Source organism: Brachyhypopomus gauderio, unplaced genomic scaffold, assembly GCF_052324685.1.
Source record: "Brachyhypopomus gauderio isolate BG-103 unplaced genomic scaffold, BGAUD_0.2 sc195, whole genome shotgun sequence".
Lineage (NCBI taxonomy): Eukaryota > Metazoa > Chordata > Actinopteri > Gymnotiformes > Hypopomidae > Brachyhypopomus > Brachyhypopomus gauderio.
The window spans coordinates 208,494-233,159 of NW_027507016.1; the positions used below are offsets into that span (position 1 = coordinate 208,494).

Consider the following 24,666-nt stretch of genomic DNA (forward strand, 5'->3'; position numbering starts at 1 on the left):
CGCACTGGTCACGGCTCGGTGCGCGCGGGAGAGACGAGTTGAGACGGACGGAGCGGGAAGACTGGAGTGAGATTACCTGAAGACTGGAGTGAGATTATGTGAAGACTGGAGTGAGATTACCTGAAGACTGGAGTGAGATTATGTGAAGACTGGACTCATGTCGGTCTGCCCGCACTGACGGACGCAGTTCGTCGGTAGTTCCGTGACCGTCTCTTCCGTGCGGTCGCAGCCAGTCGGCTAACCGTCGGGAGGCGCTCGAGCGTCAGCTGCGTTAGATCCGCGTTTAGAAACGACACGTTAGTCACAGACGTGCCGACGACTCGCGTCTTCTGCCCTCAGACTAAATAAAGCGCGATTTAACGGACCGCCCGGACCGGGACCGGTCAACTCCCACACGGCGTGGTGAACGTGAACTACGCGCCGTTCTGGAAGTTTCTACGCTGCGTCTTGAACTCGGTGCAGGGACATGGAGGAGGACTTCAGTCAGTCCCTCACCCCGCCCGTGTCTCCCTTCACGGTGGAGGAGCTGCCCGTCTCCAGCCGCCCTCCCCACTTCTCCTGTGTGTGTGACCCGGGGAGAGAGGAGTCTTGTCGGCTGTCGTGTGAAGGCTACGTGGGCCGGGGGGCGTTAAAGAGGTACAGACCGGTCCTCCTTCATCTGAGCTGGGGGACGGTTCTGCAGCCCACACAGGGCGCTGGTCTGTCCATCAGGGACCAGGACGTTTGTAAAGCTGCTTTGTGACAGCGTGTGTCGTAAAAAAGGGCTGTTTAAATAAATTTGATGTTGACTAATATTCAAATAAGGGTGATTGAACACGTATACATCACATAAGCTATAATGTTTAGAGTGTAATCTTGGTTGTTTTCATCCTGTTGAGATTGCTGTTAAAATTGGACCCAGCTCCTGCGGATTTTGATGCAGACACTGTAGATATTTTTGGCTTCCCTTGGGTGACGGAGACAGCATTGGTGGAGTCTACCACACTTCTGTTTGGCTTGTTCAGGTGAGTGTGCAGATTGTATGAGATTTGGAGAACAGCCACACTGTCTGCTGACAGAGTCTATTAATTTCCTAATCTGTCCACTCTTTCAGGCAAAAAGTGTTCAGACTGGAATCTCTGGTGCACTCCAGCTCACAAGGCTTTGGTAAGCAGTCCTTTTCAACCTCTATGACAGTGGTCTTGATTCTAAAATGGACAGAGCAGTGTTAAAGATCATACCAGCCTTTAAATGCTTTTGTAGATCATCAGTAAACAGAATCTCTTTTTCCTATTTACATCATTATGCTCTAACATTAAATGGTTGGATAATATTTGGAAGACTAGCCTTATTTTTTCTAAAGAAACATACCACCTCCAGTACATTTGCATATGGGAATCAGGATAAATCTTTTTTTTTCCAAATGTATGGACCAGTTAGGTTTTTATTGTTTGTTTATTGTTAGGTTTTAGTCTAATTTAGGGTATGGTGTGGAAAAACTCTAAATGCCTATCAGGGTCCCCTCTGTTGATCCCTACACAGTCATATTAATGTCTAAATGACGTTTCCTCTCACCTCACGTTTCAGGTCAAGCGAGCAGCCTTCATTACGAAGCTGAAGAGCTGAGACAACAGTGCACACTCTTCCTCACATATGTTAAAGTCTTCATCTACAGGTGCGTCTGTCTAAAGCCAGGCCAAGAACGGCAAAAAGCAGAATTTTGGAGAGCATGCCAACCTGAACGTCCATTTCTCCCAAGGTTCCTGGAGGCTACACCCGCACTGGATGAAGGTCCGGCTCACCCGTTTGCGAGGCTGGAGGCGCAGCTGCCGTCCACGCTGGTGGAGCAGTTGTTCAGCATGACGCTCCTCATGGGCCGCCTCAGAGACCTGCCTGCCCACGTCCAGAGCACCTACACCATCCAGCACCCTGGGAAGGTGGGGCTGCTCACACATCCCCCTCTCAATGTGAACGGGCGCGTGAACGGAGAGAGACGTCTGCTCTATCTTCTCTCTCCAGCTGCTGCCTCCAGCCTGGCATCTGTTGCACCTGCACCTGGACGTGCACTGGGCTGTGCTGGAGATCCTGCACCTCCTGGGTCAGAAGATAATGGGTGAGGAGCACGGAAAGGTTCCTTCTCAATATATATCAATATATATATATATACACACACACACATGTGCACACACCCTCGCTGGCCACTTTATTAAGTACACCAGTCAAACGGCCCATTAATGCAAATGTCGTTTCAGCCAGTCACATGCCAGCAACCCAGTGCATTGCCAAAACAATCTTCTATAGTTCAAACCGAGCATCAGAATGGGGAAGAAAGGTGATTTAAGTGACTTTGAATGTGGTTGTTGGTGCTAGATAGGCTGGTCTGAGTATTTTGGGAACTTCAGAAACAGGTGCTTTTCAAGCACAACCATCTCTAGGGTTTACAGCAATGGTCCAAAAAAGAGAAAATATCCAGTGATTAGCAGTTCTGTGGGTGCAAATGCTTTGTTGATGCCAGAGGTCAGAGGAGAATGGCCAGACTGGTTTGAGCTGATAGAACGGCAACAGTAACTCAAATAACCAGTCGTTACAACCGAGGCACGCAGAAGAGCATCTCTGAACACACAACACGTCAAACCTTGAGGTGGATGGGCTACAGCAGCAGAAGACACACCAGGTGACACTCCTGTCAGCTAACAACAGGAAACTGAGGCTACAGTTCACACAGACTCACCAAAATTGGACAATAGAAGATTGGAAAAACGTTGCCTGGTCTGATGAGTCTCAGTTTCTGCTGCAACATTCAGAAGGAAGAGTCAGAATTTGGCGTCAACACCATGAAAGCATGGATCCATCCTGCCTTGTATCAGCGGTTCAGGCTGGTGGTGGTACAGTGGTGTGGGGGAGGAATGTCTCCAGTACCTTGTTAAGTCGGTCACCAAGAATTAAGGAAGTTCTGAAGGCAAAAGGGGCTCCAACCGGGTACTAGCGAGGTGTTCCTAATAAAGTAGCTGGTGAGTGTATATATACATATTTATAAAAATAAATATGTATATATACACGTATTTGTCCATATTTGTTCTTACAACTCTGGTTCTTTAGATTTCACCTCCCATGATGGTGCTGTTGATAAAACATGCAGAATGTTGTTTCCCATCTCATCTGATCGGTCCAGTGAGGGTGCTTAGGTCACCTTACCTTTGAACCCTTCTGAAACCAGCATGATGTTGGGTGCAGGCTGTAAACTTGAGGCTTTATGATCACTCCTGCTGTTACCCGTACCAGGTCAAGTGGTGTATGCCCACCAGTTTGTGGATTTAACAGGAGAAACCCTCACCAACATCAGCCTGTTTGAAGACCACCTCAACAACCTGCTGTGTGACCTTGTGGGCCTGGCTATGAACAAGTATAGTAAAGTGGGTGTCTGCACATCTGCTTATAAATATGAGGTAATGTCATGAATATATGTGTGGTGGGGTGTGACATTCACCATGTGACGTGTCTGTCTCCAGGTGAGGGCTAGCGAGGCCCTGAGCACCACTCACTACCACTGTGTGTGTTCCAAAGAGCTCTGGGTCCTCATCATTCACCTGCTGGACCACAGGAGTAAAACCCTCCACACACAGGTACACACACCACTACACACACACACGTAAATGTGCATAAACTCGGAGTCCACTCACGGATGCTGGTGGACACAGTTAAACTCATCATGCTGGATCGTGTCTTCTCAGTCCTTTTGGGCCTATGTGAACACACTGCTCCAGTCTGTCCTGAAGGGGGAGCTAGCGAGACAGGAGCTGGGGCTCCCAGCTCACTGTAAGGACCCGCTGGGCTTTACCTGGTGGCTGCTCACACACATCGCACAGCTGGGCATGTTCGGCCGCAACGGCACCCTTCAGAACCAGGTACTGCAGCACCAAGCAGGGACAGACTTCTGGCCTCACGGTCACATGCTACTGAAGGCCTCGGTTTATCTGGTTCAGGTGTTAGATGTTTTGTTAGAGGTCTGGAACTAAACCCTGCAGGGTGGCAGATCTCTAGGAGTTAGACGCCCCCTGCCTTTATGAATGGAACACACATGAATGGCTTGACTCTGAAATGGGTCAGCAGGCTGTGTGTCAGTTTAGAGGAGTAGTTTCACATGGATGCCGTTGCACTGTAAAAAAAAAATAAAAACCTCACTAACATGTTTGTGTCTTTCAGAAACAGATGGAGGATAATTGGAGCTTTGTGTCTGAGCTACTGAAATCCAGCTGGGATGTGAAGGTGATGGTTTTGTTTAGATGGCTTATTCAGAGGGACACTATAGACAGCCAGACTCCAGCGCGTGTGTGTGTGTGTGTGTGTGTGTGTGTGTGTGTGTGTGTGTGTGTGTGTGTGTGTGTGTGTGTTTTTGTGTGTGTGTGTTTTTGTGTACTTCTGTGTGCACTGATTTAAAAATCTTCACAATCCGTGTTTAGCAAGGCACGGTTTGTATTGTGTGTGTTGTGAAGGTTTTGTGTGTGTGCTATGGCAGGCCGGGTTACAGGAGGAGCACGTCCGCATGCACGTACACTGTTGCCTCAGTCTCAGTCTGATGTGGACGTCTAATGTCGGCGCTGTGGCCACTCTCTGGGAATACTTCAGCAAGAACCTGGTGTGTTAGCCACAGACATTTCGTCATGACTTGCATCATCCCACTGCCACACAGAGACCTGTAAGAGTTTAAATAAGACTCACTATCTAGAAATCTAAGCCTACTTTATTCTCACCCGCTGCTTCAACCGAAACGGCACTTGAGTGCACACAGTGTCGGGTGCTGACAGTGGCTCACAATTCATCAACCCCTTCCTCATTCATCAATGCTCTGTTTCTGACCACAGAGCCACTGCTAATCAGATAACATTGTAGGGGAGGACTGTTTACCTCAAGGCAGAAATAGCAGCGACGTGTGTGTGGGTGTTATTGTTGAACTTTAGTTTTTCCATGGAGATGCTGATGGAGTGCTTCATAAGGCCTCATTCACTCACTCACTTCATCTTTCTCCATGTTGCTTTGTTTGGATGTAGAGTGGATCGTTCTCTGTGCCCTGGTTGGGTGTGTCCGGATTGGGCAGTGTTAGCCCCTCCCCCCTCGCTCTACTGGAGCAGGCCAAGAGCTGCAGCAGCCCCGCCCCCCTGGCTTCCACCAGCCACACCCAACTCTACCTCTCGGCCAACTCGTTCCTCATCTTCCTGCGTGTGCTGGCACTGCACCTGAAGCAGGAGGGAGCCCCTGGCGCCCCCTGGAGGCAGATCAAGGGCAGGCAAGTGGCGGAGTGCAGCTGCATCTGCAGTGTTAATAATCCAGGGTTGGGTGAAGTGTCCTGTAGTGCAGCTGCATCTGCAGTGTTAATAATCCAGGGTTGGGTGAAGTGTCCTCTAGTGCAGCTGCATCTGCAGTGTTAATAATCCAGGGTTGGGTGAAGTGTCCTGTAGTGCAGCTGCATCTGCAGTGTTAATAATCCAGGGTTGGGTGAAGTGTCCTGTAGTGCAGCTGCATCTGCAGTGTTAATAATCCAGGGTTGGGTGAAGTGTCCTGTAGTGCAGCCGCATCTGCAGTGTTAATAATCCAGGGTTGGGTGAAGTGTCCTCTAGTGCAGCTGCATCTGCAGTGTTAATAATCCAGGGTTGGGTGAAGTGTCCTCTAGTGCAGCTGCATCTGCAGTGTTAATAATCCAGGGTTGGGTGAAGTGTCCTGTAGTGCAGCTGCATCTGCAGTGTTAATAATCCAGGGTTGGGTGAAGTGTCCTCTAGTGCAGCCGCATCTGCAGTGTTAATAATCCAGGGTTGGGTGAAGTGTCCTGTAGTGCAGCTGCATCTGCAGTGTTAATAATCCAGGGTTGGGTGAAGTGTCCTGTAGTGCAGCTGCATCTGCAGTGTTAATAATCCAGGGTTGGGTGAAGTGTCCTCTAGTGCAGCTGCATCTGCAGTGTTAATAATCCAGGGTTGGGTGAAGTGTCCTCTAGTGCAGCTGCATCTGCAGTGTTAATAATCCAGGGTTGGGTGAAGTGTCCTGTAGTGCAGCTGCATCTGCAGTGTTAATAATCCAGGGTTGGGTGAAGTGTCCTCTAGTGCAGCTGCATCTGCAGTGTTAATAATCCAGGGTTGGGTGAAGTGTCCTCTAGTGCAGCTGCATCTGCAGTGTTAATAATCCAGGGTTGGGTGAAGTGTCCTGTAGTGCAGCTGCATCTGCAGTGTTAATAATCCAGGGTTGGGTGAAGTGTCCTGTAGTGCAGCTGCATCTGCAGTGTTAATAATCCAGGGTTGGGTGAAGTGTCCTGTAGTGCAGCTGCATCTGCAGTGTTAATAATCCAGGGTTGGGTGAAGTGTCCTGTAGTGCAGCTGCATCTGCAGTGTTAATAATCCAGGGTTGGGTGAAGTGTCCTGTAGTGCAGCCGCATCTGCAGTGTTAATAATCCAGGGTTGGGTGAAGTGTCCTCTAGTGCAGCCGCATCTGCAGTGTTAATAATCCAGGGTTGGGTGAAGTGTCCTCTAGTGCAGCCGCATCTGCAGTGTTAATAATCCAGGGTTGGGTGAAGTGTCCTCTAGTGCAGCCGCATCTGCAGTGTTAATAATCCAGGGTTGGGTGAAGTGTCCTCTAGTGCAGCCGCATCTGCAGTGTTAATAATCCAGGGTTGGGTGAAGTGTCCTCTAGTGCAGCCGCATCTGCAGTGTTAATAATCCAGGGTTGGGTGAAGTGTCCTGTAGTGCAGCCGCATCTGCAGTGTTAATAATCCAGGGTTGGGTGAAGTGTCCTGTAGTGCAGCTGCATCTGCAGTGTTAATAATCCAGGGTTGGGTGAAGTGTCCTCTAGTGCAGCCGCATCTGCAGTGTTAATAATCCTGGGTTGGGTGAAGTGTCCTGTAGTGCAGCCGCATCTGCAGTGTTAATAATCCAGGGTTGGGTGAAGTGTCCTGTAGTGCAGCCGCATCTGCAGTGTTAATAATCCAGGGTTGGGTGAAGTGTCCTGTAGTGCAGCTGCATCTGCAGTGTTAATAATCCAGGGTTGGGTGAAGTGTCCTGTAGTGCAGCTGCATCTGCAGTGTTAATAATCCAGGGTTGGGTGAAGTGTCCTGTAGTGCAGCTGCATCTGCAGTGTTAATAATCCAGGGTTGGCTGAAGTGTCCTGTAGTTGAAAGGCAGCAGAGTTTGCTGTGTAGTGGATGGCATGACAGAGGCTTCCGACACAACAAGGTGTCTCATATTCATAAATGTGGTCTCTAGGGGGTGTGTGTGTGTGTGTGTGTGTGTGTGTGTGTGTGTGTGTGTGTGTGTGTGTGTGTGTGTGTGTGTGTGTGTGTGTGTGTGGGTGTGTGTGTGGGTGTGTGTGTGGGTGTGTGTGTGGGTGTGTGTGTGGGTGTGTGTGTGGGTGGGTGTGTGGGTGTGTTTGTGGGTGTGTGGGTGTGTTTGTGGGTGTGTGGGTGTGTTTGTGGGTGTGTGTGTGTGTATTTGTGGGTGTGTGTGTGGGTGTGGGTGTGTGTGTGTGGGTGAGAGTGTGTGGGTGAGAGTGTGTGGGTGAGAGTGTGTGGGTGAGAGTGTGTGGGTGAGAGTGTGTGGGTGAGAGTGGGTGTGGGTGTGAGTGGGTGTGTATTTGGGTGTGTGTATTTGTGGGTGTGTGTGTGGGGGTGTGAGTGTGTGTGTGTGTATTTGTGGGTTGGTGTGTATTTGTGTGTGTGTGTGTGAGTGTGTGTGTGTGTTCTGCTGTCTTCCTCTGAAGCGTTGATATTTCTCCCCTGGAGAGCACCAGGCTCTGGTGTGTTGGGGAAAACAGCCGTAACAGGAACCCAGAGAGAGCCGCCCCTGCTCTGGGTCCAAACCCAGCCTCGCCCTGCCGCCCAGCACAACCACAGCTTGCTCTCAGGACGGTTCCTCCTGGTTCCGCTCAGTGGGGAGCCAGGGAGCGGCCGGGATGGACTAAATCCGGATAATGACTTCCCTCTGTCTGGAGTGTGCTCAGACGCACGGCAGACATGAAGGCTAATTAGCTAACGAGCGTGGCGGTTAATTCGCCTTAACGAAGGCATTCGGGTTTCCAGCAGCACTGGAGCGGGTGCTGGCAGGACCAGCCAAGGCTGGGCGAGCTCCAGAACCAGCCCTCGTCCCCACGCACGTACACACACACACACACTCACACACACACACACACACGGGGAAGAGTGGGCCGGGTGCCGGTGGCGAAGCGTGTGGTGCATTAATAAGAGCAGCAGGGAGTGTGTTCAGGCTTCGACTCTGGGAATCTCTAACATCTGCTCATCCACAGAAAAAAGCTGCCTGGGATAAACAGACAGACAAACAAACAAACAAACACAAATAAGCAGGAATAAACACCACAACACTCTTCCAGTCTGCCATCTCATAAACCACTGGCCAGCTCTCAGTGTAGGCTTGATCCTGCCAGCCTAAACCCTGTGTGTGTGTGTGTGTGTGTGTGTGTGTGTGTGTGTGTGTGTGTGTGTGTGTGTGTGTGTGTGTGTGTGTGTGTGTGTGTGTGTGTGTGCGCGCGCGTGTGTGCGTGTGCGTGTGTACGTGCGTGGAGACGAGGGCTGGTTCTGGAGACAGTGTGCATGTGAAACGAGCATATCAGTTTCAAATTATCTTGGTATTTATCTGCATTTGTGTTTATTTAAATACCCCAATCTTCCCTGGCGTTGTTTTTTGTTTAGTTCCTGTGTTTAGTTCATGACGTGTTCACCAGGCCACTAAACTCCCACATACCACATGTAAGCACATATGGATTAATTGATGATGGGCTGAAAATGAGCAGCGCCCACTATGAACAATGAACAAACAAGTGTTTGTCGCTGATTCATATTAATCGTTTTACAGAGTAGCAGCACATACCTGCTAGATGAAGGGTCATGTGGGGTCATGGGCAAACCTGCGGCATTTCGTTGGGCCCTCTCTGATAGGGTGGGGGGAGGGGGGGGGGGGGTGTATTGATTTCTGCCCTTGTGCTGTAGTAAGTGTTTCAGTGCTGAGCAACAGCTGTGGGCTTCACTGTTTCTGACATTTAACATGATCTTTAAAGCCATTTCACTTTCCTGCCCTGGAGGATCACACAGCCCTTTTAGCGTCTCTCTCTCTCTCTCTCTCTCTCTCCACCCCACACACTGTCTCTCTGCCGTATCTGTCTGTCTCTCACACACAATCTATCATTCTCTCCCCATCTTTCTCACACATGGAGACAGTATTGTTCTCTCCATCATTCTCTCTCACACACACACACCTCTTATTTTTATGTAAAATGTGAGCATAAACATAGTATGGCCTTTATGTGCCTTTATGTTCTAAAGCTGAGGCTGCTCCTAATTTGTTGCAGGAAGAAATTGAATATAGAACAGCACAATAATAATGTATGAATTTTAATCAGATAAGTAATGGTTGGAGTAAGGGTTGGAGTAATGTCTCTAAGTACACTGCTCCTCTTCTGCAGGATCTATGCTAAATTCCACGCACGGCGCATGGCAGAGCTGTCCGAGTCCGGCCTGCATCACTTCCTGCTGCTGTTCCTGGTGCTGGCGTGCTGTGCGGACCTGGAGGACGTGGCGGGTCGTGCGTGTGACCTGCTGGGGCTGCTGCCGGGGGCCACGGGGCCCGGTGTGCGTGCGCTGCAGTGGCGTGGCCAGCTGGCCCTGACGCTGCTGTACGGGGAGCGCGGTCTGGACCTGGCCGCCCCGGCCGCACGCCTCGCCGCCTCCTTCGCCTCCGCCGCACGCGAGTTCTACCTGAAGACCACAGAGCCGGCGCGCCGGGCCGCCCTGTGGCCGCTGCTGGCCTCCTACCTGGAGGGCGTGGGCGAGGTGTGGGAGACCAGCGCCACCTTGTGTCTGTCTGAGGAGAAGCTCCTCGGTGAAGGGTTCAGCCTGCTGCTACCTGCGTGCCGAGCAGCCGAACTCAGCACGGCGCTGGGCTTCCTGCAGACTGCACTCGCACAACTACGGTGAGTACACACACACACACGCGTGTGTGTGTGTGTGTTTTTAATGTGTACACACCATGACCCACATCCCCACACACACACATCCACGTATGAACTTGAACTGCTGGGATATATTCCTGTTTACTGTTGTGTTCTCACACACTGAATGCCTGCGGGCTCACTGTCAACCCTGCAGTCACAGAAGCTCTTGGTTCTGTCCCCTGGGGGCCCTGCCGAGGCCTCTGTCTCTGTCCCGTGTGTCTCATGTTAACCGTAGCCGGATTGTGCAGTGGTCATGACGGCCCCAGTAGAAGCTCATCCATTGTGGCAGTGCAGGTGGGACTGTGGGGCCCCTGTTGGTCTCTGGGGCCCCGTGGCCCCTCGGTCATTCTCTACAGGTGCAGGCAGAGAAGTGTGTAGAGTTTCAGAGCTGGACTCCAGAGAGGCTCAATGTGTAATGAGCTAGAGGGATGTGTGTGTGTGTGTGTGTGTGTGTGTGTGTGTGTGTGTGTGTGTGTGTGTGTGTGTGTGTGTGTGTGTGTGTGTGTGTGTGTGTGTGTGTGAGAGAGTCAGCAAGAGAGAGAAGGATGGTCTATTAGAACAGTGTGAAAAGGACAGAGTGTATGTGAGAGAAAGGAACAGTGTGTTGGACACTGTTGGGGGACAGGAACTGTGCGTTAAAGGAACTGTGTGAAAAAGAACAGTGTGTTAATGTGTGTGTGTGTGTTAATGTGTGTGTGTGTGTAGGAGAGGGAGGAATAGCATAGAATGGATAAAGTTCATTGCAGGGACGATGGTGTACCTTACACAGCTCACACAGCCCCAGGTCACTCCATGTGAGTTGGATGTCGAGAGCAGTGTGTGTGTGTGTGTGTGTGTGTGTGTGTGTGAGTTTGCGCACGCGTACACACATGCTTCTGAGACAACAGAAACGTCTTGATGTTTTTAGCGGATGTGTCTCAACCCGTATCACACACTCTTTATGCCACACACACTCCAGGGTCAGAGCATATAGCCTTTCCTACACTGAACTAGCCTCTCTAATGTAGATGTGTGGTGCCGTCCCACTCCCAGCATGGAGGGGTTGGAGGCCTCTGTTTAGCTCATTAATAGCTGATCAGACGCAGGCTGGCTGTGTGTGATTCCCCTACACACTCATGCCGCCATAGACGTCGTACTGACCCAGTTTACAGAAACCCCTGCCCCCACTGCGCGTCCTCCCAAATTACTCTTAATTCCTCTGCCGTTTGCTACTATCACTGTGATTAATGTGTTTTCACTGACACAATTAATGTGTAATTATGTGGTGGGGGGGTAAATCGGGCCACTGGGTGGCTGCTGAAAGCCTTAGTGAAATTAGCCAGCACGGAGGAGCAGGACCTGCTTCCTGACTGCATCTGACCAATGATTACACACATGACACTGGCCAAGAGCCAATCGTGCTCTAATGCCTCTCATTGCATTCCCTCCCACGATTCTGTGTGTGTGTGACGGTGGAGTCGCCTCCGTGATGACCCCCGCAGTGTACCGAGCTGCTAATCGAGTTCTCGGTAATCGATTAATCAGGTCCTTCCTGCTGCGCTCTCTTCTATCCCCCACACCCCCCCGTGTGTGTCAGAGCACCCCCAGATCCGTAAAGACTCCAGGAAACTTTTCGATTTCTTTATTGATATTAAACATTTCCCGGACCAGCCGCATGGTTGATAAAATCATCTTAATGTGACGTTTGACTACCTCACAAAGAACAACCAAATGTTACTGCAGGGCAGAAGGAGGCTCGGTGGAGCTGCAGCAGTAGTGAACCAGTGAGCAGTTTACACACGTGACACGGTACACGGTACACGGCACATACTACATGGGTCCATCCGTGTTTATCATAGGTGTGAGGTGGGGTGTTTTTTTTAAGGTTTCTGCCAGTCAGAGATGGATTTAAAAGCGATCTCAGATGGTGTGTGTGTGTGTGTGTGTGTGTGTGTGTGTTACACTCGGGGGAGATTAAGAAGCTGTGTGTGTATGTTGCAAGATGCACGCAGAGGGGATTACGAAGGGTCTGTGTGTGTGTCTGCGTGTTGTAAGATGCACACGGAGGGGATTAAGAGTTGTGCGTGTGTGTGTGTGTGTGTGCGCGCACATCTGAGTGTACACGTGTGAGTGAGTGTGTGTGTTGTAAGATGCACGTAGAGGGGATTAAGAGGGCTCTGTGTTGATGTGAAGCACAATGAGGGCTGATGGGTGTGAAAGGGCCATTCCACCGCTGTAACGACTCTAATGAATTCACACTCTAATCGATTGGCTCAGCTCTCTGTGGATTAGATGCAACCTTGCTAGAAGGCACAGAGGTGTGTGTGTGTGTGTGTCTGCGCGCGCATATGTGCTCCTGTGTGTGTGAGTGTGTGTGTGTGCACACGCATGTGTGCTCGTGTGTGTGTGTGTGTGTGTGTGTGTGTGTGTGTGTGTGTGAGCTCACCCCAGCCCTCTCTCTAGTGGTCGTGCTCTGAGTTGAGAGAATGACAGGGGAGCAGGATCATCTCCACTCTAAATGAGATTACAGCCTTCAGCTGCTTAGCTGGGCTAATGCCAGCCGCCCAGGCCCCACTGCAGTGCGCTCAGCCTGGGCTGATCCAGCTCACAGCACCAGGCCCTGGCCACCACGGCCCTGCCACAAAACCCTACACACCACCGTGCATTCCCTAATTCCCCAGCTCATAACATGCCATTCGGGGGGGGGAGGGGGGAGAGGGGGCATGGAGAAGGGAGACAAGTGGGGGGGGGGGGGGGGGGGGGGGGGGGTTGATGGAGGGTTAACGGAATAAAGAGTAAAGAAATCAAGGGAAAAGAATCTTCATGTGAAGTAATATCTCTCTCTCTCTCATCAGGAGGGTACAGCAGCTGTGTCATCAGCGGACCTGTTCTGCAGATTCTTCGAGCTGCGCTAGTCCTCCCAGTGTGGCTAAAGAGCGCCACCTAGCGGTGGCCACGGCACTCTGGAGCCATTTCTTCCCCTTCCTGCGCAGCCTCAGGCTGTCCCAGACTCCCCCGCCCCAGCTGGCCGACGCCGGAGCAGGTGAGCGCACACGCTCCACACCAGGCCAGTAGCATACGTTAACGTAAAGGCTAAAGGTCCTGGCTGGTCCTGTGATTGTCCCCTCAGTGGGACACATTATGTCCACCCTGGGTGAAATGAGCTCCGATAAGCCCAGTGTGCGAATGAAAGGAGGTTGATATCCATGTTTCTTACTGTGTGCAGGTTTCACTCTGCTAGCCTTAGACATGCCAAACTCCGCCCCTCAGGACCTTCAGCCCCGCCCAGTCCAGGCCATAATGCAGTGCTTCGGCTGGGATGAGATGCTTTGCCCCCTGTTGGTGACACGGTACCTCAACCATCTACTGCAGAATGGGTAAAAGTCTCGGCCTCTTTCTCTAATTCTTTCTTTCTTTCTCTTTTCCCCCTGTACATAATGCAAACCTTATGTTATTGAATTGTCAGGGTCCCCTTGCCTTTTTCTTCTAAATGTTCTCCCTCTGTTTGGTGCCCTCCCTCCCTCCCTCCCTCCCTCTCTCCTCCTCTCTGTATCAGTTCTTTGGTGTTCTGAACTGCTTCCTCTCCCCTGTGCTGCAGTGATCTGGTGAGCTGGTTGGGTTCTGGATCTGGTTCCAGTGTGGCTCAGGCGCTGTGTGTGAGGGCCTGGATACGCTGTCTTCTACAGCAGTATCTGCACAAGAGCCCAGACGCTCACAACAGCAGAACAGGTACCTCACACACAGCTCACTCGTCCTCCAAAACACACACACACACCCCAGAATGGATACACTGCACACATCACTTTCTAAAATACACCAGGAACAGCCCTCATTATTGTAAAGAAGCTTCAAAGTGGTTGAGTGCTGTGTGACTGGTGTAGTGCTCATAGCTGATACCACCATCATCATCACTGAAACGTGTGTGTGTGTGCGTGTGTGTGTGCGCGTATGTTCGCATGTGTTCGTGTGTGTGTGTGTGTGTGCGCGCGTGCAGGCAGGACTCTGGATGAGCAGTTAGCTGGGATGACCAGGCTGGTGTTTGGGCTGCCTGAGCTGGAGTCTCTACTGCAGACAGCAGATCTACAGGTCAGCTCAGCCAAGATGGAGGCCAGACCTGCACTGGCACTCTTTATTAAGGTGAGAAACACACACACACCCACTAATGACTGTGGATCGATAAGTTATTATTTATCAAAATGATTGACAGTCATTTGAAGTTCCATATGAAACCCGTGTGTGCGTGTGTGTGTGCGTGTTGTAGTCTGTGGGCCGGGTGTATTCTGGGCTCCAGCTGCTGTCTGAGCGGACATCCCTGGTATGTCGGGCACTGGAGTATGTAGGTGACATCCTGAAATATATCAAGCCCTATCTGCTGAACAGGAGCACAGAGGGCTTGCAGCTCACCTACTGGGCACTGGGTGGGTCTCACACCCTACAATACACCCCACCACACCCTACAATACACCCTACAATACACCACACCCTACAATACACCCCACAGTACACCACACCACACCCTACAATACACCCCACAGTACACCACACCCCACCCCACAGTACACCACACCCTACAATACACCCCACAGTACACCACAGTACACCCCATAGTACAGTGCACTACACTACACCACACCCCACCACAGTACACCCCACAGTACACCACACCCTACAATACACCCCACAGTACACCACAGTACACCCCATAGTACTCCACACCCTACAGTGCACCACAGTACACCACACCCTACACCACACCCCACCACAGTACACCCCACAGTACACCAGACCCCACCACAGTACACCCCACAGTACACCTTACAGTACACCACACCCCACAGTACACCCTACAGTACACCACACCCTAGGGGTGTGCGAAATGAAGATAATAGATTGTGAAGGATTATAATGTGTAAACGATTCGCCATCATAGAAAAATCGCTGGATCGTTAAGCAAATGAGAGGCACTCCATATGAGAAAACAAGTAGACGATGGAGAGAGGTAACGGAAGCTGTAACGTTTTACTTAGCAAAGGACATGGTTCCTTTCAAAACGGTGGAAAATGAGGGCTTTCAAAACCTCCTATTCTGTAGAAGCGCCCCCAAAATAGCATTATTAAACATATTAAACATTGATGGAATTCCAAACAAACCAGATAAATTCAAAACTTCGTATCCCATATACATGCCTACCGATTTTTAGCCGTCTACATACAGCCAATTGCGAGAAATCCAGCTTTGAAGTTGGTGATGAAAACACCTGACGCATGTGGGTCTCCTTAAATGTCAGTTTAAAAAACATATTTTTATTTGCAAACTTTTATTTGCTTGCTCACTTCGCTGCAACATATTGCATAATCTTCTTCCGGGATAAGACGCACAAACAATTCTCCCCTTCTCAGCGTCATCTCAGCGTTGTGAAACCTGATTTGTCCTCAAATTACAAAGCTGCAGCGGTTCTGGTTAACATGCATTGTTTTTATTGGTCTAGAAGGGGGTAGTGACTTTGAATGACAGCTTTTCACACCTCTACATCAACAACTGGACTCACCTGCCATGTTTTATATTTAGAAGCATATGTAAGTGGAAAGACACAACTTAGGCATATTTTTGCACCTTCTTTGTTTTTGTTCTGTAATAATTAAATTACAGCAATAGTTTACATTTTTTAATTTAACTGCTTTTATTTAACAATTTTATCATCTTGGCATTTTTTATTGATGCCCTGTTCTTTTTGTGATGGCTGTTTACAATAAGATTTTTACCTTAAGCACTTTACTGGAGTTATTTGTTTACTTTTTTTTAACCAGTGTTAAAATTGCACACACATTAAAATCTGTTCAAAAAGTTGGTTTAGCCAAAATTGTTTATTCTTTTAGAGCTTTTATTTACAAATTTGGAGATTAGTTTGTTGTACAAAAAACCCCTGAAATGAATCGTGATAAAATCGTAATCGTGATCCCGAAAAAACAAAATCGTGATATGACGTTTTTGCCATATCGCCCATCCCTACCACACCACACCCCACAGTACACCATACTACACCCTACAGTAGTGATCGACCGATATGGGTTTTTTGATGGTCGATATTTGGATGGCAGTAGTGGCCAATGGCCGATATGTAAAGCCGATATTTTCATTTTTTATTTGAAAACTAATAAAATACTATAAAAAACAAAAACTGTGCCTGTTGTCCTGTCCCAGAGAAACCGGTGGTACGCACAGTGGCACATAAGGAGCATTATCTCCTTATTTGCGCTGCTGTTTCACTGAACGATGGCGAATAAAAGGGAGCGTTCAAATCTACAAAAAAAGTAAAGTTTGTTTCCTAACTTGTTGGCAAGTTAATCATTTTACGCTAGCTTTTGGATTCCCTGTAATGTAAGCTATGCTAACGAGTTAGGCTTAGCAAGCGCAGCCGACTGAAAATACTAAATAACTCTTGGTATCTGGTCTACAACTATCAGCTCAGTCATTTATGATAGCAGATTACTGAGTGTATGTTACCAAGAGCAGCCATTAACAATAATGAGAGCTGAAGGAGAGAAAATGATTCTTACCATTTTCTCTGATGGGAAGGCATACAGATGCAGGTTGATGGCTTGTACTCCCGTCCCTGTGCTTTCACTGATGTCTGCCTGTAAGTGGCAAAATGGATGCAAGGGGGCGCTCTACCACCCAGAATGACAGAGCTGCCCACCGCAGTGCCTGTGTGCATTGTGTAAATATCGGCCTCTTGGGCTCATATATCGGACAATGCCGATTATCTTTTTTTTTTTTTTTTTAAGCCAAAAATCTGCCCGATTAATCGGCCGGCCGATATATCGGTCGATTACTACCCCACAGTACACACCCCACTCCACTTCTGTTTACACTTAGCTCTGCTCTTTTGTCACACTGCTGGCTGCTCAGGCTACATGGTGAAGATGTGGAGCCCCCTGCTGGCCACAGCCAAAGCGCTACCGCTGCTCCTGCGCATCGTGGACGTCCTGCTGCTCCCTCATGCCCTGCTACAGCAGGACAAGGCCCCGCCCACTCAGCTGGTCTCCGCCATCAGGGACACACTGCCACTCTACCTGCAGGTGAGGGGACAGTCTATCTACAGGTTTCATGGGATCTTTTTGCAGGGTGCATGTGTGTGTGTGTGTTGATTGTGTGTGTGTGTGTGTGTTGATTGTGTGTGTGTGTGTGTGTTGATTGTGTGTGTGTGTGTGTGTGTGTTGATTGTGTGTGTGTGTGTTGATTGCGTGTGTGTGTGTGTGTGTTGATTGTGTGTGTGTGTGTTAATTGTGTGTGTGTGTGCGCAGGGTCTTTCAGTGTCAGCAGGCATATCTCAAACACAGGGGGCGTACCTCAAACAGCAGTTACGCAACGTTATCACCCAATACCTGAGCCGCTTCCTCCCAGCCACGCCTTCTGCTGGAGCTGTGGCTAATCACCCTGTGCTTCTGGCAGGTTGTGAGTCTGTGCCCAGCCCCCGAGGGGCGGGGCTCAGGAGGAGCATCCTACAGGTCCTGAGGTAGGATATATTGGCATCATACACACAACTGTTTTATGTAATGTATGCAAATGTATATTTTATTTGTAAAAACGTAATATCCTCATAAGGTGGTGTTAAACCCAATTAATCCATAAAATTGTTCTTAAACCCCGTTTTACTGCCCCGCTAATTTTTTTGTAGCCATGTCTACCACATGGTTGCTTGTGGAGTTGATAAAGGTGTGCAGGAATGATGGGGGGGCTGTAGTGTGTGGCTGTGGGTGAGGACAGGCTAGCTGCTCTTCACAGGCTCTCTGATCTGGACAGGCGGGTGCAGGGGAGTAGATGGTCTTATCCTGGCTGTCAGTAGAATGGTGGATCTAGTGGAACCATGACACTGAGCATTAATGGTGCTGGTGGGTGTCTGTGACCTTTGTCACCAGGGTATGGGTCTCCTAGGACTGGCTGGAGGCGTAGGGGGTTAAATCCATATGAAACGGTCAGCACTGAGCACATTGGTAGTGCTGGTGGCCCTGGATACTGCCTGATTCACAGGGGGCCCACTAGATTTTAGGATTTAGGGAGCAATTGGCTGAGGTTGGGCAAGTGGTAGGTTTATGGTTTAAAATTATAAATTAAATGGGCCATTTGTGAAGCCCTAATTGTTTGGTGCAAGATATTTGAAATCTCATCTCATGTATTTACTTACATTTACTTATGTTACGGCCCAGAGGAACCTGGCTCATTAGACAGGCCGCAACATAAATAGATAGAATAGATAAAGAAAAGAAAGAAAAATATCGGACAACACTGAACTGCATTTGTTGGCAATTTGCCATTCATTTATTTTGTGTGTGTGTGTGTGTGTGTGTGTGTGTGTGTGTGTGTGTGTGTTATTAGAGGCGTATTCAACTAAGGATTTTCATAGTCAAATCTGATTCGTCAGATTTCCCCTTTAGTCGACTAATAGTCGAATCGGGGTTTTTTAAAAATCTAGAGCTCCTTAAACGGGATCCCGTTCTCATTCAGGACTTTTTTCCACTTCAAAGTAAAAACCTAAAACACTCAGATAAATAAATAAACAAGGTTGGTTGGCTTTATTCAGCTTTTATTTATTTACTTATTTATTTTTTAAAGAAACGTTAGAGAACATTAACAAAAAAAATCACCGTCAGTGCACAGTGCGCATATCGAACTGTCAGACAGGCACTGTGCAAAATGTCAAAAATATTTTAAATATGCCTGCCTGAAAATATAAAAACAATTGCCACACAACAGCAAAAAAATTCAATTCAGTCAAATTCAAGTCAAATCAAATCAAATATATTTGTATAGCGCTTTTCACAACATGTATCACAAAGCGCTTTACAGGATTTACAAGGTTAACAATACTATGGGTCCAAATCCCTAATGAGCAAGCCAAAGGCAACAGTGGCAAGGAAAAACTCCCTAGATGATGGGGTTCAAGTAAAGGTTCAAGTAACGGGGTTTAAAAAGCAAACAACAACAAAAAATGTTTATAGGCCTACTTGCTGAGACGCACCGCTACGAGACGACACGACTGAAACGACAAACGGCTGATCTGTTTTTTTTTTTTTTCGCCTTACACGTTTTAAATGGTACGCCATATTGGTTGTTGTCGTGCGAAATGAGACGTTGATGACATAACTTGCACTTTACTTTGTTTGATTAATCTTTATCTTTTTCAAAATACTTTTGAAGTTTTTTTAGTAGCCATTATAATCTCGGCAGATGGACTATCCTGTAGTGTGTTCAGCTCCGCTCATTTGAACTGTGCAACTGCAGGGTGTGATTTATTAATGTGTAGTAAGGAAGATACCTATTGTTAATGCGCACACATCATTTTAAAATATTTATTAACAGAAATTAGGATGATTTTATTGGACAAAAGGCTATATATAACGAAAACAAAGACATTTCATGTAACAACTAATGGGCACCCCCATACAGTTAGAATGGTACATTTGACTATGACGTTCATAGTCGACTAGGGGTATAGTCGACTATAGTCGAATCAGCTACTATTGCAGGTCACCCATACTATATATATATATATATATATATATAGCATTACAATAATACCATATAACTTCAGGCTGGGCCAATGCCAACCATCAAATCGCATAGTGGTATATCTCCTAATTGACCAAATGATAGAAACCATCGGTCCGAACAATCTCAGAACAGTCACACCAAATGCCAAACACAGCTCAGTATCCCCCAAGGACCAGGTGGAGTCCACTGTTCAAGACACCACAAGGTACAGCTTCTTGCTCAAGGCGAGCTTTTAAAGACCCGCCATCCAATCTCGTCTCGCGTCACATGACACTGGCACCTGATGTCGATCACGTCGTTGCGCCCTCTTCTGGAGAACCTGCAAGCACATCAGATACAACACCAAAAAAAACCACAGAACCCCTAACCATAACACTTATGACTCTCTAGGGAAAACTTTCTGCAGTTTAAAGGCCACGCCCCTCCGCCTCGACTGGCAGCAGTCCTGTCCTTCCTATTGGAGCTTCTGAGACGAAATAATGACACTGATCCCACCCTCCTGACTCTGCCCCTCCCATCTGTGCTGCGCTGTCTAATGCTCGTCAATGAGCCCCAGGGTAGGACGATCACACACACACACACACACACAGGTAGTATGTAAAACGATTCATACCAACATCATTCAAACACAAAGCGCATGTTTTATGCTGATATAAAGAGGCGTGTGACTGTGTGTTGCAGTGAAGAGGTTGAGTACAGACTGTCTGCAGCTGATTGTGGAACGATGCTCATCTGGGCAGCAGGAGCCATGTGAACACACCCTCCCCATCCTCCGGTACCTGCCTTACACTATGTATATAGGCTTGTGTACATCATAGTCTGTATATAGACGTGTGTGTGTATGTTTTAGGGCTGGACAAAACCTCGATATAAATATATATCACGATAGAAAATGTTTCAATAACAGTGATGTGATTTTTAAACACATTTTTAATATTTCAGTAAACGCTATTTACAACATTGCAATGTTGATAATTGCATTCAAGCTGAGCTGAAAAAGCAAAAGGAAGTGACTGTAGCCTACATCATGTGCATGCAGCCAGGGCTCAGTAACAGCAGGCTATTCTAGTTATGGTTTGTCTCCAACGTAACGTACTAGCTGCAAAATGAGTACCGCTGACCGCTTCCTGGATACCAGCCTCCTCGCTGATGCTTAGTTGGGACATTTCGCTTGAGTTCTGGAGTCTCTGCCATGAACATCTTCATACTAAGCTACTCAGGTCTGCTCTCTCAGTGCTAGAGTGACATGTGCGATGGATCGTGCACAAAGCAGTAGTGTGTGGGAGTGGTGTATGTTTATACTACTGATCCCACCATAATCAAATTTGCTCTTTCTGGATGTAATGATGTCTGGTTTTTTTTTTTATGATAACAAGCCAAAATAAAATAAGAGTAACGAGGCAATTTCTAAAACGTAGTAGAAAGTACAGATAATAATGTAAAGAGTAGAAAAAGAAAAAAAAATGGATGAAAAAAATTACTCCAGAAAAGTAGATGCCAAAAATTTCTACTTAATATAGTTTTATAGGAGGATGTTTCATATACTTAACATTCATTTTTCAGACATTTGTAGGTACAGACATACATTGTGGGCATTCTTGGCAGTTTTCTGTGGCTTTTATATTGTTAATGTTGATATCAGAATTTTATCGTATTGACCGAAATTAATAAATATATCGTGATATAAATTTTGCCCATATTGTTCAGCCCGTGTGTGTGTGTGTGTGTGTGTGTGTGTGTGTGTGTGTGTGTGTGTGTGTGTGTGTGTGTGTGTGTGTGTAAAAAGCTGTCACAAAATTAGAGTCTAGCCAGTGGCAAACTAAAGCAAAATTGTAATCCATCAGTTCTACAGTGACTTATACAACCATTTATATACACAGCCTGTGCTTCTAATATATTCTTTTCTTTTTTTTTTTAAGTATATTTTTATTGAACTGAGCAGATACTTGAAAGACAAGTATCAGACAGCGTTTTTGCATTACAATTTTTCAAAACAAAAACAATCAATAACACAAAAAACCAACAACCACCCCCCCCCCCCCCCCCCCCCCAAAAAAAAAAAAAAAATCTAATATATTCTGTCAAGGACATTCCTGTTATTATTGCTAACTGTTATTATTATTATTATTATTATTGCCAGGAGATGGCACAGCACATATACCACTTAAATACCAGAAGGTTAAACGATAAACCTAAAGGCAGAACTAAAACTAGACAATGTTTTGTCTAAGCAAAAAAAAGTGTTAATAAAAATGAGTGATAAAATTATAAAAATGAATAAAACACGTGTGTGTGTTTGTGTGTGTGTGTGCGCGTTCATGCTCTGCAGGTCTTTTGTAGAGGAGAACGAGGGTGTGTATGATCTGCAGGTGTACACTGTTCTGGAGTCTGTAGCACTCCTTACTCCGTCCACTGTGGTGGGTCTCATTCCTGTTCTGTCCCAGAGTCTGTACAACACAGAGCAGAAGAGAGGCTTGGGGAGAAACACCTCACTTAGGTACGCACCTACACACACACACCTCACTTAGGTACGCACCTACACAAACACACCTCACTTAGGTACGCACCTACACACACACACCTCACTTAGGTACGCACCTACACAAACACACCTCACTTAGGTACGCACCTACACACACACACACCTCACTTAGGTACGCACCTACACACACACACCTCACTTAGGTACGCACCTACACGCGCACACCTCACTTAGGTACGCACCTACACACGCGCACACCTCACTTAGGTACGCACCTACACACGTGCACACCTCACTTAGGTACGCACCTACACACACGTGCACACCTCACTTAGGTACGCACCTACACACACACCTCACTTAAGTACGCACCTACACACACACACACACACCTCACTTAGGTACGCACCTACACACACACACACCTCGCTTAGGTACGCACCTACACACACACACACACACACCTCACTTAGCTCGCACCTACACACACACACACACCTCACTTAGGTACGCACCTACACACGCACACCTCGCTTAGGTACGCACCTACACGCGCACACCTCTTAGGTACGCACCTACACACGTGCACACCTCACTTAGGTACGCACCTACACACACACCTCACTTAGGTACGCACCTACACACACACACACACCTCACTTAGGTACGCACCTACACACACACCTCACTTAGGTACGCACCTACACACACACACACCTCACTTAGGTACGCACCTACACACACACACCTCACTTAGGTACGCACCTACACGCACACACCTCGCTTAGGTACGCACCTACACGCGCACACCTCGCTTAGGTACGCACCTACACGCGCACACCTCGCTTAGGTACGCACCTACACGCGCACACCTCGCTTAGGTACGCACCTACACGCGCACACCTCGCTTAGGTACGCACCTACACGCGCACACCTCGCTTAGGTACGCACCTACACGCGCACACCTCGCTTAGGTACGCACCTACACGCGCACACCTCGCTTAGGCACGCACCTACACACACACCTCGCTTAGGCACGCACCCACACACACACCTCACTTGGGTACGCACCCACACACACACCTCACTTGGGTACGCACCCACACACACACCTCACTTGGGTACGCACCTACACACACACCTCACTTGGGTACGCACCTGTCTCTGCTCCACCCTGCCCAGCACACCTACACCACCTTCAGCTACATTCAAACAACAACACATGAAGGACACCAGTGCCTCAATTACACATCAGAATACAAATCTGAACAATAACATCATTCTCTTCCTGCCAGGAATGGATACCGAGCTGTGCTGGTTTTGTTGGGAGAGGCTGGCCAGGCTGAGATGGTTAGTCTGGACGAGGACTGATCCATGCAGACCTCGCCTAGGCTTTAGGCATCACTGCGCCCCTACATGTAAATATTGTACATGGTGTCTTCGTTGTCTCGTCTTTGTGTTGGACTTTGGCGTCCCCTATAAATACTGGTGTGAATGTGGTTTTATGTCTCAGTGTAGTAGCAGTAATCGCTGATGTAGCATGGATCACTGATGCTTCTTACACTTCAGTTTCAGTTCAGTTTACACTTTAATGTTTATTTGTATTTATTCTGTAAAGCACTTTGTGTTGCATGTATGTATGAAAGGTGCTATACAAATAAATATTATTATTATTATTATTATTATTTCAACTGAACTCTACCAAACCTGATCCATCTAATCCAGATTGATTAGGTGGAGCAGGTACTGTAGGATGTATTTCATAAAGAGTGTTTTGCAAAAACAAAGGATGTACAAGATCCCTTTGTAGGAGAAAGGGCAGGACTTGAGGGCAGAGCTGGTTCTGAATGGAGACCTGGACTGTGGGACTGGTTCTGAATGGAGACCTGGAATGTGGGACTGGTTCTGAACCTGCAGTGCAGGATTTGGTGCTGATGGAATTTGCTGCTGTCTCACTGCATGCAATATGCATGTAGTTCTGGACCAAAGATGCCTGCAGTCTCATCAGTGCAAAATAATGTTTTCTGTCCATCTGCAGCTCCCCAGGGCCTCCGTCTCTCCTCGAGCTCCTCTGCTGGTACTGAAGGGCATCACACACATCACTCTTAATGATCTTCATCCCACTACTGGTCTCCCATTATGTTTCTGTGTCTGGGTGTGATGGCAGCAAATACTGTAGAACACAGCAAATGCAGCTCGCGCTTCCTGTGGTCATCACACGACTCGCAGGATCACACACTGGAACATCTGTAGGTCCTGAACCTCAAACACTGCAGTTAGATGTTTGTTAGATTTTGCTCATATTAGTATTGATCAGTGATTGCAATCTTTTCCTGTGCTGATGATTTGTATTATTTGGATATAAGTGATTCTGTTATTGTCTGTTACACCACAAGTACTGCACTTTAATTTTGTTATATTTGGTATAATGACAATAAAGATATTGTGATTCTGGTAATTAGCTATCTCAGATATCTGAATATGACGTTTTCTTTGCTTTACAGAAGTATTTCTTGAATTGAGAAAAAGGTTCACTGAACAGGCCATGTGTAGCTTTATGTAGGGGCAGGTGTGACTCAGTACTGGCTTATTAACAGGTTGGCCATGTCAAAGAGCTCAGATATTTATTCAGGCTAGCAGGAGCTGTACTAGTAAGTGTGTAGTAAGAACTGTGTAGACCCATAGTAAGTTTG

At 47.7% G+C, this 24,666-nt stretch overlaps 1 protein-coding gene across 4 annotated transcripts; it reads left to right on the forward strand.

Annotated features, from left to right (window-relative positions):
• Positions 1 to 466: 466 nt before the first annotated feature.
• Positions 467 to 24,431, forward strand: mms22l (MMS22-like, DNA repair protein). 4 transcript variants are annotated; one of them, XM_076995347.1, is made up of 25 exons: positions 467 to 636; positions 879 to 1,004; positions 1,094 to 1,146; positions 1,567 to 1,654; positions 1,739 to 1,916; positions 1,999 to 2,092; positions 3,262 to 3,392; positions 3,489 to 3,602; positions 3,711 to 3,884; positions 4,183 to 4,245; positions 4,496 to 4,615; positions 5,028 to 5,263; positions 9,433 to 9,939; positions 12,795 to 12,982; positions 13,166 to 13,316; positions 13,538 to 13,668; positions 13,934 to 14,076; positions 14,201 to 14,357; positions 16,849 to 17,018; positions 17,244 to 17,455; positions 19,882 to 20,048; positions 20,173 to 20,266; positions 21,821 to 21,988; positions 23,269 to 23,391; positions 24,012 to 24,431. In XM_076995347.1, the coding sequence occupies exons 1-24, from the start codon at positions 467 to 469 to the stop codon at positions 23,342 to 23,344; spliced, it is 3,711 nt and encodes a 1,236-aa protein (XP_076851462.1). In that variant the 3' UTR covers positions 23,345 to 23,391; positions 24,012 to 24,431. The 4 variants fall into 4 exon arrangements, with proteins under 4 accessions (XP_076851462.1, XP_076851463.1, XP_076851464.1 ...); XM_076995348.1 differs by having other exon boundaries at positions 3,301 to 3,392; XM_076995349.1 differs by lacking the exon at positions 3,711 to 3,884.
• The last annotated feature ends 235 nt before the right edge of the window (positions 24,432 to 24,666 follow it).

What these genes read in the sequence shown, in the direction of transcription:
- mms22l (XM_076995347.1), top strand. Translation starts at nt 467, where the DNA reads ATGGAGGAGGACTTCAGTCAGTCCCTCACCCCGCCCGTGTCTCCCTTC. An exon ending in CTTCTGTTTGGCTTGTTCAG is followed by an intron (nt 1,005 to 1,093) that starts GTGAGTGTGCAG and finishes CCACTCTTTCAG; the next exon opens with GCAAAAAGTGTTCAGACTGG. An exon ending in GCTCACCTACTGGGCACTGG is followed by an intron (nt 14,358 to 16,848) that starts GTGGGTCTCACA and finishes CTGGCTGCTCAG; the next exon opens with GCTACATGGTGAAGATGTGG.